This window comes from Rhinoraja longicauda, chromosome 13, assembly GCF_053455715.1.
Source record: "Rhinoraja longicauda isolate Sanriku21f chromosome 13, sRhiLon1.1, whole genome shotgun sequence".
NCBI lineage: Eukaryota > Metazoa > Chordata > Chondrichthyes > Rajiformes > Arhynchobatidae > Rhinoraja > Rhinoraja longicauda.
Genome location: NC_135965.1, coordinates 8527924 through 8542897, shown reverse-complemented (window position 1 = coordinate 8542897; position 14974 = coordinate 8527924). Strand labels below are relative to the sequence as shown.

Here is a 14974-nt window from a genome sequence, read left to right as displayed (position 1 = left end):
TCTAAATAACCTACCCCTTATTCTTAAACTGTGGGCCCTGGTTCTGGACTCCCCCAACATTGGGAACATGTTTCCTGCCTCTAACGTTTCCAACCCCTTAATAATCTTATATGTTTCGATAAGATCCCCTCTCATCCTTCTAAATTCCAGTGTATACAAGCCTAGTCGCTCCAGTCTTTCAACATACGACAGTCCCGCCATTCCGGGAATTAACCTAGTAAACCTACGCTGCACGCCCTCAATAGCAAGAATACCCTTCCTCAAATTTAAAGACCAAAACTGCACACAGTACTCCAGGTGCGGTCTCACTGATGAGCCTTTAGGCAGGTTCTTCCAACTGATGAGCCTTCGGGCAGATCCCGCCGACCGACAAGTATTCGCCTGGGTTCCCGGACCTGTCAACTGACGCGCCTTCCGAGCAAGCACTGCGGCCATGGCAGCTCAGAAAGGCCTCTGCTGTGCGGCACTCCGGTAGCCCCCACTGTACTGCAGAGAAGATGTCAGCCACATTTATGTTCAATTCGAGTGATGTGACAACCTGTTTTTAGTAGTAGGTTATGGGATGAATGACACGGAGAGCACATTAGGTTTTATTGGTTTTGGTGTTGGTTTAATGTTGTCACGTTGCCAAGACACTGTGAAAGACTTAGTTTTGTGTGCTTCCATCCATGCACAGGTAAACCATCCACATATGATTATGATCAAACCACGCAGAACATAATGTTGCAGATGAAAAGTGTAAGGTCCTCAGCAAGGTAGGTGGGGGGTAGATGGGGGGATCAGGAATATGTCCTTAGTTTATTACAAGTCTTTTCTCGAGTCTGCTAAATGCGGGGAAGAAACAGTCCCTGAGTTAGGTGGTATATGCTTTCCAACTTTTGTATCATCCTGCCAACGAGGGGGGATGAAAAGAGAATGACCAGGGTGTGATTGATCTTTGATAGTGATAAAGACACAGTGCTGGAGTAACTCAATGGGTCAGGCAGCATCTCTGGAGAACATGGATAGGTAACGTTTCCCGTGGGGATTATGACTGCTTGATTATGATGGCTGTTTTCTCCGGTCGCATGAAGTGTAGGTAGAGTCAATGTGGGGAGTCTTGTTTGCATGGTGTAATGGCTGTGTCCAAAACTTTGCGACCCTTTTGTTTGAAATAGCACTTTGGGAACTTTGACCCGCTTGAAAGGGCAGATGAGGGCTTTAATAAATGCTTCATGTGAACGACAACATCCCCTATGGTGCAGTGTTCCATCAGTACTTCTTAGAAGAATCATCTGACATTTTAGTGGTATTTAGTGGTATTTGCATGTATTCTCTTAAATCATCACTTTACCACCTTCTCCCATGACCAAAACATAAAACAAATGATCAGGTCATTACCACACTCCAAGCATGAGAGCACATCCTGCACAATATGGCTGCCATGCCGACAACAATAACTTATTTCATAGGCTGAATCCTGAGGTCATGAAAGGTCATACAAAAGACAAGCTCTGAAAGGTGAGCTGCATCATGAAGTGCTTTGCCATCATTGTTGCTTGGTTATAGTTTGGGATTGGTAAATGTTTATGAAACAGCTCAATATCTACCTTTTTTCAGGATATGGCATAGAACTAATAATATTACTCACCAGGAGACCTCAGTTTCTTTAAAAGGTACTAGACCAAGTGAACCCGTTGGGCCCAAACCTCTCCTGCATTGGTGCAGCACCCTCTCCCCCACTCCATTCCCCTCAACCCCCCTTATCCTCCCTCCTCCCCCTCCCTCCCTCCCTCCCTTCCTCCCTCCCTAGATTTAAACTTTAAAATGTGAATAACTTAAAAAATATAACACCGATTTCAATGAAACTTCTTCCATTAGCACCAAAGGGACGACTGTGAGTTAAGGTGGACCTAAAATTGTCACCCTATCGTGTACCGTTTTGGCTGTAGTTCAGGAACAAACAAAGAAACAAACGAGAGTTTTAGTATACAGATAATTTAATTTTAAAAAGCGCATCAAGGGAACAAAATCATTTTTCTGGGTTCTTCAACTTGTTCTTTGTTATTTTTAGTGGGAAAGCCGTTTCAATCTTCGAATGACAACATTCAATGCTGCATTTGCCATTATATTCAGGGTTTCCTCAATTGTTGCATGAAAATTATATCAGTCAAATAAGAAGCTCTGCCAATAAAGGCAGGCAGGGTTAGATTCAAAATGATCACTTTTTGTCATTGTTTGCTCTTTCCCCCACTTTTACTACAAGTAGTCATTGAACACGGCACGGTAGCGCAGCGGTAGAGTTGCTGCTTTACAGCGAATGCAGCGCCGGAGACTCAGGTTCGATCCTGACTACGGGTGCTGCACTGGAAGGAGTTTGTACGTTCTCCCCGTGACCTGCGTGGGTTTTCTCCGAGATCTTCGGTTTCCTCCCACACTCCAAAGACGTACAGGTATGTAGGTTAATTGGCTGGGTAAATGTAAAAATTGGCCCTAGTGGGTGTAGGATAGTGTTAATGTACGGGGATCACTGGGCGGCACGGACTTGGAGGGCCGAATAGGCCTGTTTCCGGCTGTATAGATATGATATGATATGATAACATGTAGAGCACAGAAACAAATCCTTCAGCCCACCATGTCAATATTGCCCTTTAATAAATCTATATATCAGCACTTGGTCCACATGCTTCTATGTCGTGTTGATTTAAGTGCTCACTTAGATACTTCAATGTTGAGAGGATATCTGCCTCCACTACCTTTCAGACAATGAATTCCTGTTTGTTTGAACCATTAGATGATAACATTTTCATCAGAGTCCTTTCAACTCTCCTTCTCCTCACATTAAATCCATGCCTCCTTGATCTTGATGTCTTGCTTGTGGGGAAAATTTTCTTATGGGCCAGCATGTTTATGCCCCCATAATTGAGTGAACTCTATCAGGTCCTTCATCCATTTTGCCCACTCAAAGGAAAACAAATCCAGTCTATTAATACCTCCTCATGACTGAAATATTCCATCCTTGGCAAAGCCTTGTGAATCTAATCTGCACCTTCTCCAGTGCAACCATTTCCTTGCTATGGTGAAGCAACCAGGACTGTACACAACCCTCAAGCTAAGGCCTAAGTTAATTAATTGTTGGACCTGACAATGTGAGCAAAACAAATTATTTTGATTTTAACAGAAATTATATTTACACAGTTACTAGCAGGTTATCAAATGAATGCATCCATTGTCACAGTAGGAGTTAAGCTAATACTTGTTTAATCCATCAACCAAAGCAAATAGAAATAAAGCCACTGCAGAAACATTTATATACTAAAACTCTCGTTTGTTTGTTCCTGAACTACAGCCAAAATGATACAAGATAGCGCGACAATTTTAGCCCCACCTTACTCACCGTCGTCCCTTTGGTGCTATTGGAAGAAGTTTCATTGAAATTGGTGTTATATTTTAAAAGTTATTCACATTTTAAAGTTTAAATCTATCTCCTCGGGAGGAAGGGAGGAAGGGAGGGAGGGAGGGGGGGATAAGAGGGGTTGAGGGGGATGGAGTGGGGGAGAGGGGAAGAGGGGGATGGGAGGGGTAGGGGGAGGGGAGAGGGAGGGAGGGGGGAGGAGAGAGGGAGGGGGAGGGGGAGGGGAGGGGGGAGTGGGGGAGGTGAGGGGGAGTGTGGGAGGAGAGGGTTCTGGACCAATGCAGGAGAGGTTTGGGCCCAACGGGTCCACGGTCTAGTTGTAATAGGGTAAGATAATTGTGAGGTAATTACGGTGCTAGCTCTGGTTAATTGGACAACATTCTAACCTCTTGGTTGGATTACTCCAGCACCAAGAGCACAAGCAGTGCAGGAAGGAACTGCAGATGCAAGATTCTTCCGAAGAAGGATCTTGACCCGAAACGTCACCCATTCCTCTGCAGAGATGCTGCCTGTCCCACTGAGTTACTCCAGCATTTTGTGTCTAACCGGACGGAGCACAATCAGTCTCAGCTGACACTTCCACAGAATATTGAGGAAATGCTACTCTGTTTGAGGTGCCATTTTGCAGCTGAGATATTAAACTAGCAAGCGATCTCTTCTCTCCAGTGTATGTGAGAAATCACATGGCTCCATTATGAATAAGGGCAAGCAGTTATGCTTGGGGTCTGGACATTAGAGGCAGATAACATGTTCCCAATGTTGGGGGAGTCCAGAACAAGGGGCCACAGTTTAAGAATAAGGGGCAGGCCATTTAGAACGGAGATGAGGAAGAACTTTTTCAGTCAGAGGGTGGTGAAGGTGTGGAATTCTCTGCCTCAGAAGGCAGTGGAGGCCAGTTCGTTGGATGCTTTCAAGAGAGAGCTGGATAGAGCTCTTAAGGATAGCGGAGTGAGGGGGTATGGGGAGAAGGCAGGAACGGGGTACTAATTGAGAGTGATCAGCCATGATCGCATTGAATGGCGGTGCTGGCTCGAAGGGCTGAATGGCCTACTCCTGCACCTATTGTCTATTGTCTATTGTCTATAATGTTTATGCCTGAAAAACAATTCTAACAATGATTATTTGCTCAGTGTCACAGTGCTCTTCGTGGGATCTTGGTGTGTGAGAAATGGATGTTGTGTTTCCGATATTATTATAGTGATTATATTGTAAAGTGCTTTGGGTTGTTTTTAAATAAATGTAAAAGGTGTTATCCTTATGCGAGTTCTTTCTTTCAGACAACAGATATATCTGATTGAGTAGGAAGGAACTGCAGATGCTGGTTTAAACCAAAGCCACAAAATGTTGAAGTAACTCATCTCTGGACTGGCAGCATCTCTGGACAGAAGGAATGTGTGACGGAGCATCTCTGGACAGAAGGAATGTGTGATGGAGCCCCTCCCCCTCTGTGATTTCTCCTGCCCTCCTACTCTACGACCACATCTTGACCCAGACTCGCTACCACAGCCACATCTGCTTTCTTGGGACTTGCCTGCGCATCCATCTCCTGCCTCGTGGTTTCCAGCTCCGTTTCCAGACCTCCCAATTCGGACCCAACATGGACTACCGGCTCCAACAGACCATCTGCCACTTCTATGAACAGTTTTCTTTCCTGCGTTGTACCTTGGCTTGGTTGCGCCGGCACCAGCAGGCCCTCTCTCTGACTCTCCCACAGCTCCGGGCCTCACTAACAAAGCAACATCTGTCCCTTTACCTCCCCCCTCAACTCCATCCAAGGACCCAAACAGTCTTTCCAGGTGAAACAAAGGTTCATCTGCACCTCCTCCAACCTCATCTATTGCATCCGCTGCTCTAGATGTCAACTTATTTACATCGGCGAAACCAAGCGCAGGCTCGGCGATCGCTTCGCTGAACACCTGCGCTCGGTCCGCATTAACCAAACTGAACTCCCGGTGGCCGAGCACTTCAACTCCCCCTACCATTCCCAGTCTGACCTTTCTGTCATGGGCCTCCTCCAGTGCCATAGTGAGGCCCACCGGAAATTGGAGGAACAGCACCTCATATTTCGCCTGGGCAGTTTGCAGCCCAGTGGTATGAACATCGACTTCTCCAACTTTAGATAGTTCCTCTGTCCCTCCCTTCCCCTCCTCCTTCCCAGATCTCCCTCTATCTTCCTGTCTCCACCTATATCCTTCCTTTGTCCCGCCCCCCTGACATCAGTCTGAAGAAGGGTCTCGACCCGAAACGTCACCCATTCCTTCTCTCCCGAGATGCTGCCTGACCTGCTGAGTTACTCCAGCATTTTGTGAATAAAAGGAATGTGTGACGGGTCTGAAGAAGGGTCTCGACCTGAAATGTCACCCATTCCTTCTCTCCGGAGATGCTGCCAGTCCCGTTGAGTTACTCCAGCATTTTGTGTCTATCTTAGATATATCTGATTTAAAAAAAATGTTTTCTAGAAAATGTAAGATATTGCTGAAAGGTGTGGTAATAATTTAATTGCTTTTGCTTATTATTATAACTGTATTTAGTGTATTTCTGTTTTGTTTTTTTTCTTAAATTGTCTTTTCTATTTAGATGTCCCACATCATCATTTGGCAATAGCCTATGAACTCATGCAATGCATTATTTCTCTCCCTACTTTGAAGGAACAGATTTAAAATTAGCATTTCACATTTAAGACGTTCTGCCCTGAATGTGCCTGCATTTCGATGAGATGCGTGGCCTGCAGCCATTGTGAAGTAATCCATAATCAGTTTATGTGACCAAGCTTGCTGTGCTGGGCCAAACACTTCTTGCCTCCCCCTGAGGGGATTGTGGCACCGTCTGTCAATTTTTGCAAGACCCCATGTAAAAGCTGTCTGTTGTTATGCCCATAATCTCCGGCATAATGCTTGCAGCCCCTTAGGCCAGGCATTTCAAGCTGCTTTGCAGTGCATTGGAAATTGTTATGTTTATACCTAGCCTTTAAGATGCAGCCTTTCTGTTATATTAAGCATAGAGTTGGAACTCAGAGATTTGCTTTGTCCCATCATGAAAAATCTGCAGCATTCGCTCGCGTCACTGATAATGTTAAAAATCGTCCAAATAACCTTTACGCTGGAATGCCGTTGTCCAATTTTTTTTTTCTTCCACTTTTGGCATTTCTTGGACTCTTGCGGGAAAGGAAAGTCTAGCTAGGTGTTTCTATCATATCATTCATCGTGGTGCTGCTAGAAATTTCATCAGCAGAGAATTGACTCGGGCACAAAGCAGTCAGCTTGATTTTCTTCCAATTTGACTTTCTAACTGCCAGGCATAAAGGAGTTGACATGTGCAAACTGTGAGGTAAAATGCAGACGACTGTTGGAGGTTATAGGTAGGTTAGTAGAATCAGTTGATGTGTAACAAATGTGATCCAATGTACCTAAAGATAAAATGGCATAATGAGAATTAGGGTAAGGGGTGGAAATTAAAAAAAACAATGATCTCCACACAGCAATGAAAAGTGGTGCAACTGAAATGTCTGTCCATTTCCTCATCAGATGATGCTGTGTTCAGTCTGAAGAAGGGTCTTGACCCAAAACATCACCCATTCCTTCTATCCGGAGATGCTGCCTGTCCCGCTGAGTTACTCCAGTATTTTGTGTCTATCTTGAGTTTAAAACAGCATCTGAAGTTCCTTCCTACACACTGCTGTTTTCGTCCTGCACTTAAAAAAACCCAATTTGTAAATATATTCCCTTTACAGAGTCTTCATCAATGCTCCGCAAAAATGTAAAACAAACAAACTGCTGGAGGAACTTGGTGGGTCAAGCAGCATCCTTGGAGGGAAATGGTCTGAAGAACAGTCCTGGCCCAAAAGGTTGTGTGTCCATTTTCCCTCCACATACGCTGCCTGATCTGCTCAGTTTCCCCAGCCAAGGTTCCAGCATCTGTACTCCCTTGTGCCTTCAATGAAAAGACCATGGATCACAGGAATAAATGCACAAATCTTCGAAAGTTTAAATCCTTTGCCTAATTCAAGATTCAAGATTCAAGATTCAAGATTCAAGATTCAAGATTCAAGATTCAAGATTCAAGATAGCTTTATTGTCATCCAAATTGGACGAAATTCAGTCACCCACAGTCCAACAACAAAAGCATCAAAATAGGCATTAAAATTACACAACCCCCAAAACACACAAAAGAAACATCCATCAAGAAAACATCCATCACAGTGAGTCTCCTCCAGTCCTCTCCTCACTGTGATGGAAGGCCACAATGTCTTTCCCTTCTCCTGCCGTCCTCTCCCGCGGTTAGGTTGTTGTGGTTGCAGGCTGCGCCGGATGGTCCGCAGCGGGCCGAGCCTAAGGCGAGTCGCAGCCGCTCCCACAGCCTCTGAAGACGGCCGGCTCCGCCGATGATAAGTCCGATCCGGGGCGGGCGAACACGCTGCTGCTGCCGCTGTTGCTGCACGTCGGGGCGGTCGTGGCTCCCGACATTGAAGCCCCCGCCCAGCAGAGAAATATCCCGCGGCCTATCTTAGGCCGCGCCGGACGGTGAAATGTCCGCGACACAAGCCCCGCGATCTGGGGCGGGCGAACACGCTGCCGCTGCCGGAGCTCCCGATGTCGGCATCCACGCGGCCCGAGCCTAAGGCGAGTCGCAGCCGCTCCCACAGCCTCCGAAGACGGCCGGCTCCGGTGATGGCAAGTCCGGTCCGCGGGCTCTGCGAACCGGAGCCCTGGAGGCCGACAGCTCCAGGGGTTGGGCCGATGGTAGGCCGCAGCAGGAACGGAGACAACACCTAGAAAACAAAGGTCGGGTCTCCGTTCGGAAGGGACACATATTTACAATTTTACAGTTCCCCCCCTCCCCCCCACATACACACATAGTACACAAACACAAAAACACCACATCACAACTACAATTAAGACAAAAAAAACAACAAAAACACAAAGACAAATGGACCGCAGGTAAGCCGCAGCTGCTATGGCAGTGCCGCCATAATGCAAGGTCATCGATTAATCATTAATGTTTCTCTTTGTACTGGTGCTGCCTAACAGATGAGTATTTTCAAAATGTTCTGTTTTACTTTCATTTACTTTTACTCACTTCTTAATCACATGCATCATTAATATTCATTTCCAAGCAACTATTTAATTCCCTCATAAAACGTTTTTGGAAAAAATACTGTACTTGATGAAAAATGTTCTTTAATAAAGAATCCCATTTCCTTAATGTCATCTAAGTATTTTTTCTACCCAGCTCATTAATTTATTTTTGTGATTATCTGCCTTTTTGTACAGTCTGGCTGCCGGGTGGGACATATTTTTTTTAATATGCATCCATAATATCCTTCATAAACTTGACCACAGATGCTAAATATTCCATAAAACCTCTTGAATCCTGGTGAACAGGGTCATTATTTCTCAAATCCCTCTTCATAACTGTAAGCACTCATTCCTGATAATAGTATAATGAACATGTGTGCTCTTTGTTCAATTGACTTTTATATAATTTTACATTTGTAAATGACTCTAATCCATCCATCATCATTTGATATTGCATATTAAGTACTGAAGTAACACATATAAAAGCAGAATGAATATGTAATTAACCCAACAAAAAAAGAAAATACTGGAAAAGCTCAGCAAGACAGGATTTGGGTCTGTAAACCCCTCATTGTAACACCACTGTGGACCCAGTTCTGATCAAGGATCAAGGATTACAAACTCAAAATGTTGACTTTCTTCTTTCACAGATGCTGCCTCACCTGTTGACATTTTCCAGCATTTTCTGGTCTTGTTTCAGAATTCCAGCATTTTCAGATCTTTCTGATGCTCATGTATGTAATTAGCCAATTAGCCAATGTGTTTTAACACAGATAGATGGGGAAGTATTGCATGTTGGTAAGTAAAATGTTACTTTGAAAAAAATGGAAATAAATGTTTGTTAATGTTCTTGGTTAATGAATGCAATTGTTCTGAGAATGTAAACGTTCTTGTGTTCTTGTTTAGATGGGGAATGCGCAATTGCATAAATCATTAAAAGTAGCATTGCCGAAAAATCGATCATCAAGTTTGCTGATGACACTGTGGTGGTGGGCCGGATCTCCAACAACGATGAGAAGGCCTACCGGGAGGAGGTGGCTGATCTGTCACTCTGGTGTCAGGACTATAGCCTCCTCTTGAATGTCAATAAAACAAAGGAGCTGATTGTGGACTTCAGAAGGGCTAAACATCCAAGGACGTACACGCCACTGGAGATAAATGGGTCTACTGTGGATAGGGTGAGCAGTTTTAAATACTTGGGAGTCCGCATCACAGAGGATCTGACGTGGGCAACGCACATTGCCGCACTGGTGGGTAAGGCTAAGCAGCGCCTTTACCACCTTAGACAATTGAGGAAATTCAGAGTGTCTCAAAGGATCCTTCATTGCTTCTACTCTGGGGCTATAGAGAGCATCCTGTCCGGCAACATTACAGTCTGGTTTGGGAACAGCTCTGCCCAGGACAGGATGGCCCTGCAGAGAGTAGTGCATTCAGCAGAACGCACCATGGGAACTACACTCATCCCCCTGCAGGACCTATACATCAGGAGGTGCAGATCCAGAGCAAGCAAGATCATGAGGGACCCCTGCCACCCCAGTAACGGACTGTTCCAGATGCTACGATCAGGCAAACGCCTCCGCTGTCATGCTGCGAAAACGGAGAGGATGAGACGGAGCTTCTTCCCACAGGCCATCAGGACTGTCAACTTTTATAACCCCAGAGACTAAATTTTTGTCGACACTAATAGTAACTTATTAACTTTATTTATATGCTGTAACTGTAATTCTTTTTTGTGCACAACCCGCAGGCATTGCCACTTTCATTTCACTGCACATCGTGTATGTGTATGTGACAAATAAATTTGACTTGACTTGACTTGACTTGAAATAAAAGCATCATGCTTGCATTAGAGAGATGGAAATCACACACAGAAAACATACTAAAACTTCGGGGAATCTTATCGATTCACACACAGTCTATGTATAATTCTGGTTACGTGCTGGGGCATGCGGTATTACAAGGGCAGATATTTCATCAGAAGATGCCATGAGAAGAGATTAAATTCTCTTGAATATTTCTGCAGAAATAATATTTCAGAGCAGAACATTTTGTCTCCATCAGTATATATAGAGTAAACAAATCCTTGCTTTAGTTTAGTTTAGTTCAGAGACACAGCACGGAAACAGGCCCTTCAGCCCACCGAGTCCACGCTGACCAGCGACCCCCGCAAACTAACACTATCCTGCACACGAGGAACCATTTACAATTATACCAAGCTAATTAACCTGCAAACCTGTAAGTCTTTGGAGTGTGGGAGGAAGCCGGAGATCCTGGAGAAAATCCACACAGGTCACGGGGAGAACGCACAAACTCCGTACAGGCAGCACCTGTCGTCAGGATGGAACCGGGGGTTTCCGGCGCTGTAAGGCAGCAACTCTATCGCTACGCCACCGTGCCACCCCTACTGCTCCACCATGCTCTGAAATATTATTTCTGTTTCTCTTTCCACCAGTGCTGCTTGAGCTCACAAAATATTCTGCACTACGCTGCCCTAATCGCACAAGGTTGAGTGAATCTGCTGGTGGCTTTCAGCACATTACAACATTCTCATTGAGACTTATGGGATCACCACTGACTGTCCCGAGAGAAATACAGGAATACCGTCCAGTGTGGGCGAGGCAATGCCTGCACCATCTGGGCTGCTCTATTCAATGACCGACTTTCTAAAGTGTCATTTGGGGAGAAATATATTATCAAATTTAACTCACACATGAATATTTTATAATTTACTGCACCATTTTATTGCACACCAGCAAATGATGTGTGGCAATGTTTCCGTATATCACAGGGAAATTAAAGGTGCTGTCTGAAGTGCAGTAAGAAGCAAGATTGATCACAATGGGAATTTTCTAAGCTTGGTCGATGTCATTGCCACTGGTAGGACTTTGTCACCATGTAGCTGTATTTCATGCCTGTCTAATAACGTAGTAATAACACAAGGAACTGCAGATGTGGGTTTACAAAAATACCACCAGTAAATCAACAGGTCAGGCAGCATCTCTCGAGTACACGGATAGGTGACCCTACTCCAGACTGATTGGAGTGGCAGGGAGACAGCTGGAAAGGGGAGGTGGGAACAGGACAAAGCTTGGCAAGCAATAGGTGGAGATAGACACTAAGTGCTGGAGTAACTCAGCGGGTCAGGCAGCATCTCTGGAGAAAAAGAATGGGTACCAAAGATAAACACAAAGTGCTGGAGTAACTCAGCGAGTCAGGCAGCATTTCGGGAGAAAAAAGGTGCTTCTCCTTAGATGGTGACTAACACAGAGCGGGAGCAGCGAGAGAGGATGTTGCAGAACTCTCGTCGGAGCAGATATACCTTGAGGAGATTTTGCAGGTGGGCAGGTACCACATTTTAACCCAGACTCGCTATCATCGTTACTTTTTTGCATATCTTTCATACATTGTTCTTTATCTCTCTGCATCATCGTCTATATCTTTCGTTTTCCTTTTGCCTAGTCAGTCTGAAGAAGGGTCTCCACCCATTCCTTCTCTCCAGAGATGCTGTCTGTCCCGCTGAGTTACTCCAGCTTATATATATGTACGTATACACACACATTTCATGTATAATTACTACTTACATACACCACATGATAAAAGGACTGAATGGACACTCCATGATGAATGGGTTTTCAGGGAAAATGGCTTTCAGCAGTAGCCTGCAGCTCACTAATTTTCACTAATTTTCTTTTTCGTCCATTTATCGATTGGGTGTAAACTGGCTTGTAAAAACTTTTTCAGTCAGAGACTTGTAAATCTGTGGAATTCACTGCCTCAGAAGGCAGTGGAGGCCAAGTCTCTGAATGCATTCAAGAGAGAACTAGATAGAGCTCTTAAGGTTAGCGGAGTCAGGGGGTATGTGGAGAAGGCAGGAACGGGGTGCTGATTGAGAATGATCAGCCATGATCACATTGAATGGTGGTGCTGGCTCGAAGGGCCGAATGGCCTACTCCTGCACCTATTGTCTATTGTCTAAATTGTTATTGTCAGTTTTAATGCTGACAATCACCAATTTCGCCTCGTCGCATTTACAAGTATGAATGGTAATTATAAGGGATGGAACTCTGCAATCAGCTACGCAGACCAAAGTGAACACCTTCTCAGCACTGTTTCATCACTGCACCTTGTGTAGTCTGATTCTACCGGAGGCTAATGCTTATTGAATATACTTTCCTCTGGTAACTCATTTCAATGATAAGTTATCCTTTACAATTAAACACTGTCCCTTGCTTAACACTCAAGATTATTTTTGTCTCTATCAAAATGAATTAGTGGAGGAGAATACCTCACTAAATATTGAATTACGAATCTTTATGCCATTGATTTTCAGCCCAGCACCTGGACTGTTGTACACCAGATCAATTTTGCTTCAAAATATTACGTGGAAAAAAATGTAACTTCTTTATGGCCTGAATTCAATTTGCACATCTCAGAGTCAGAAGAATTAAGCTTACCTGCCACAAAATAAGTTCTGTTGAAGAAAATCATCCCTGTTTCATGAATCGCAAACATTATGCAATGTTAGCGCATGATTTTTTATTAAAAAATGTAAAGCTTTGCATCTGCCCAGTCCCCCTTTATGCTTTCCTGGAAATACTTCCCAATTCCCATCCTAAATTAACCTTTGAAACCCTTACAAAAGAACTAGAAATAGTTTTCCGATTCCAATTTGTCCATACCATTTATAATGTTGTTCACCTCTGTTATATCATTCAATGGATCCCAAGGGTTCCTCAAATGCCTAAATCTATAGTCAGGCATGGAATTCTCTGCAACTCTTGAAAATCTCTCATCACACCACCTAACCAAAATAGAAAGACAACAAAAAATACAGGTTTCCTCAATAGCCTCAAAATGTTGCTTCAATTCTTAGTATGGATGTATTAATAGTGATATTTATTCACAAAATGCTGGAGTAACTCAGCAGGTCAGGCAGCATCTCAGGAGAGAAGGAATGGGCGAAACGTCACCCATTCCTTCTCTCCTGAGATGCTGCCTGACCTGCTGAGTTACTCCAGCATTTTGTGAATAAATACCTTCGATTTGTACCAGCATCTGCAGTTATTTTCTTGTATTAATAGTGATGATCAGATGACTAAAAGTTGTAATAGTAGATGTTAATAAACGGTAAAGGTGTCTAAATGATGCAACTGAGGGTCCAACTTTAACGTAATTTAGCAGGCAACACTGATGTTAATTAAAAAATGGGCTTTAAATTGGTAAGAATTTGGTCAAATTGAAAATGCCAGTTTTACTCTCTTGAATGTACACTGCTATATTGGATCCCAAGCCTAGCCTTAACTACCATTTTTGTTATGGAAATGAAGGCAATCTTAGCTAAGCTTGTTTGTAATCCGAGTGAAACGATGCAGTAAATGGTAACTCTACAAAACAAGCTTATCTTTCTGAAAAATGGTGTCTTGATTCTGCCATTGCACCACTGTGGAGCAATACTTTACAATGTTTCTCATTGACTGTGCTATAAACACCGATTATAGTTTTCTGTAGGGAAAAGTGAAGGTTAAAGATGTGGTCGTTTCTCTGGACTTTATGCTACTCCTGACAAAAGTATATACCCATATTTTGTAGCATTTCTAAAGGTGAGCGTCCAATGAAAAGCAGCAGAGTGAACGATATGTAATTTCAACACTCGCAATGCAGTAAAGATGGCATAAAGCAATCATGTGGAATGTTTGAAAAGATTGCATGATGATTCATTTCACTGCAAGATGATTCCATGGAGGATATTGTGGAGCTACACAGCAGAATTGCAAACACAAAGGCTCGCACAAAGACTCATTCTTTTTGGAGAGTTGTAGCTGTGGTGTAGTGGTTTCACCTTGCAAGAGCCGAACAATTGTCTGGTAAAATAGAGCTGGTCGATAACTCTATGGCAATTGCATTTAAGGATGTAATCACTTTCCAGCCCACTCATCACGCCTCTTGTACAAACCCCACAGGCTACGTCTGTCCAAAGGGATGTGTGAGACATCAGCTAAGTGCTACTCAAAGTCAGCACATCATTTCTCTGAATCTATGTCAAATGAAACCAAATTCAATAAAATTCTGCTCATTAAAGCTTGGAACCAGCGCAAGAATGTCAAACATACAATTTTGCATCATGTATTGCTGACAGTTCTTCACTAAATTCTGTTGAAGCTTATTCACTCTAACAAAAACCTGCATTTATGTTGTACCTTAACTCTTTAAAGTGTCTCAAGTTATAAGGAAGCTATATAATCAGATAAAAGTGGACACGAGGGGAAAGAGGGCGATATGAGGAGATGAAGACATTAGGGCAAGATGGGTCAGACAGAGACTGAAAGTAGGAAAATACAGAGTTTCAGATCTTGCCATTTGAAAGCACAAACGCCACAGGTGGGATGAAGAAGTAGATAGGATATCCAAAGCCCAAATTAGAGTTTCCTTGGCAAGGTGTAAGGTTTGAACAGGTAATCGATACAAGGATGAGCAATATCACCAACGGATTTGTGCACGTGGATAA

General features: G+C 43.7%; 1 protein-coding gene across 1 annotated transcript in view; it reads right to left on the bottom strand.

Annotated features, from left to right (window-relative positions):
- Positions 1 to 7507: 7507 nt before the first annotated feature.
- Positions 7508 to 14974, bottom strand: part of LOC144599419 (uncharacterized) — a 182352-nt gene continuing 174885 nt past the window's right edge. The window contains exon 2 of the mRNA XM_078410279.1: positions 7508 to 8162. Coding sequence (XP_078266405.1) covers positions 7723 to 8162 — 440 coding nt within the window. The 3' untranslated portion in view covers positions 7508 to 7722. The remainder of the gene's footprint in view (positions 8163 to 14974) is intronic.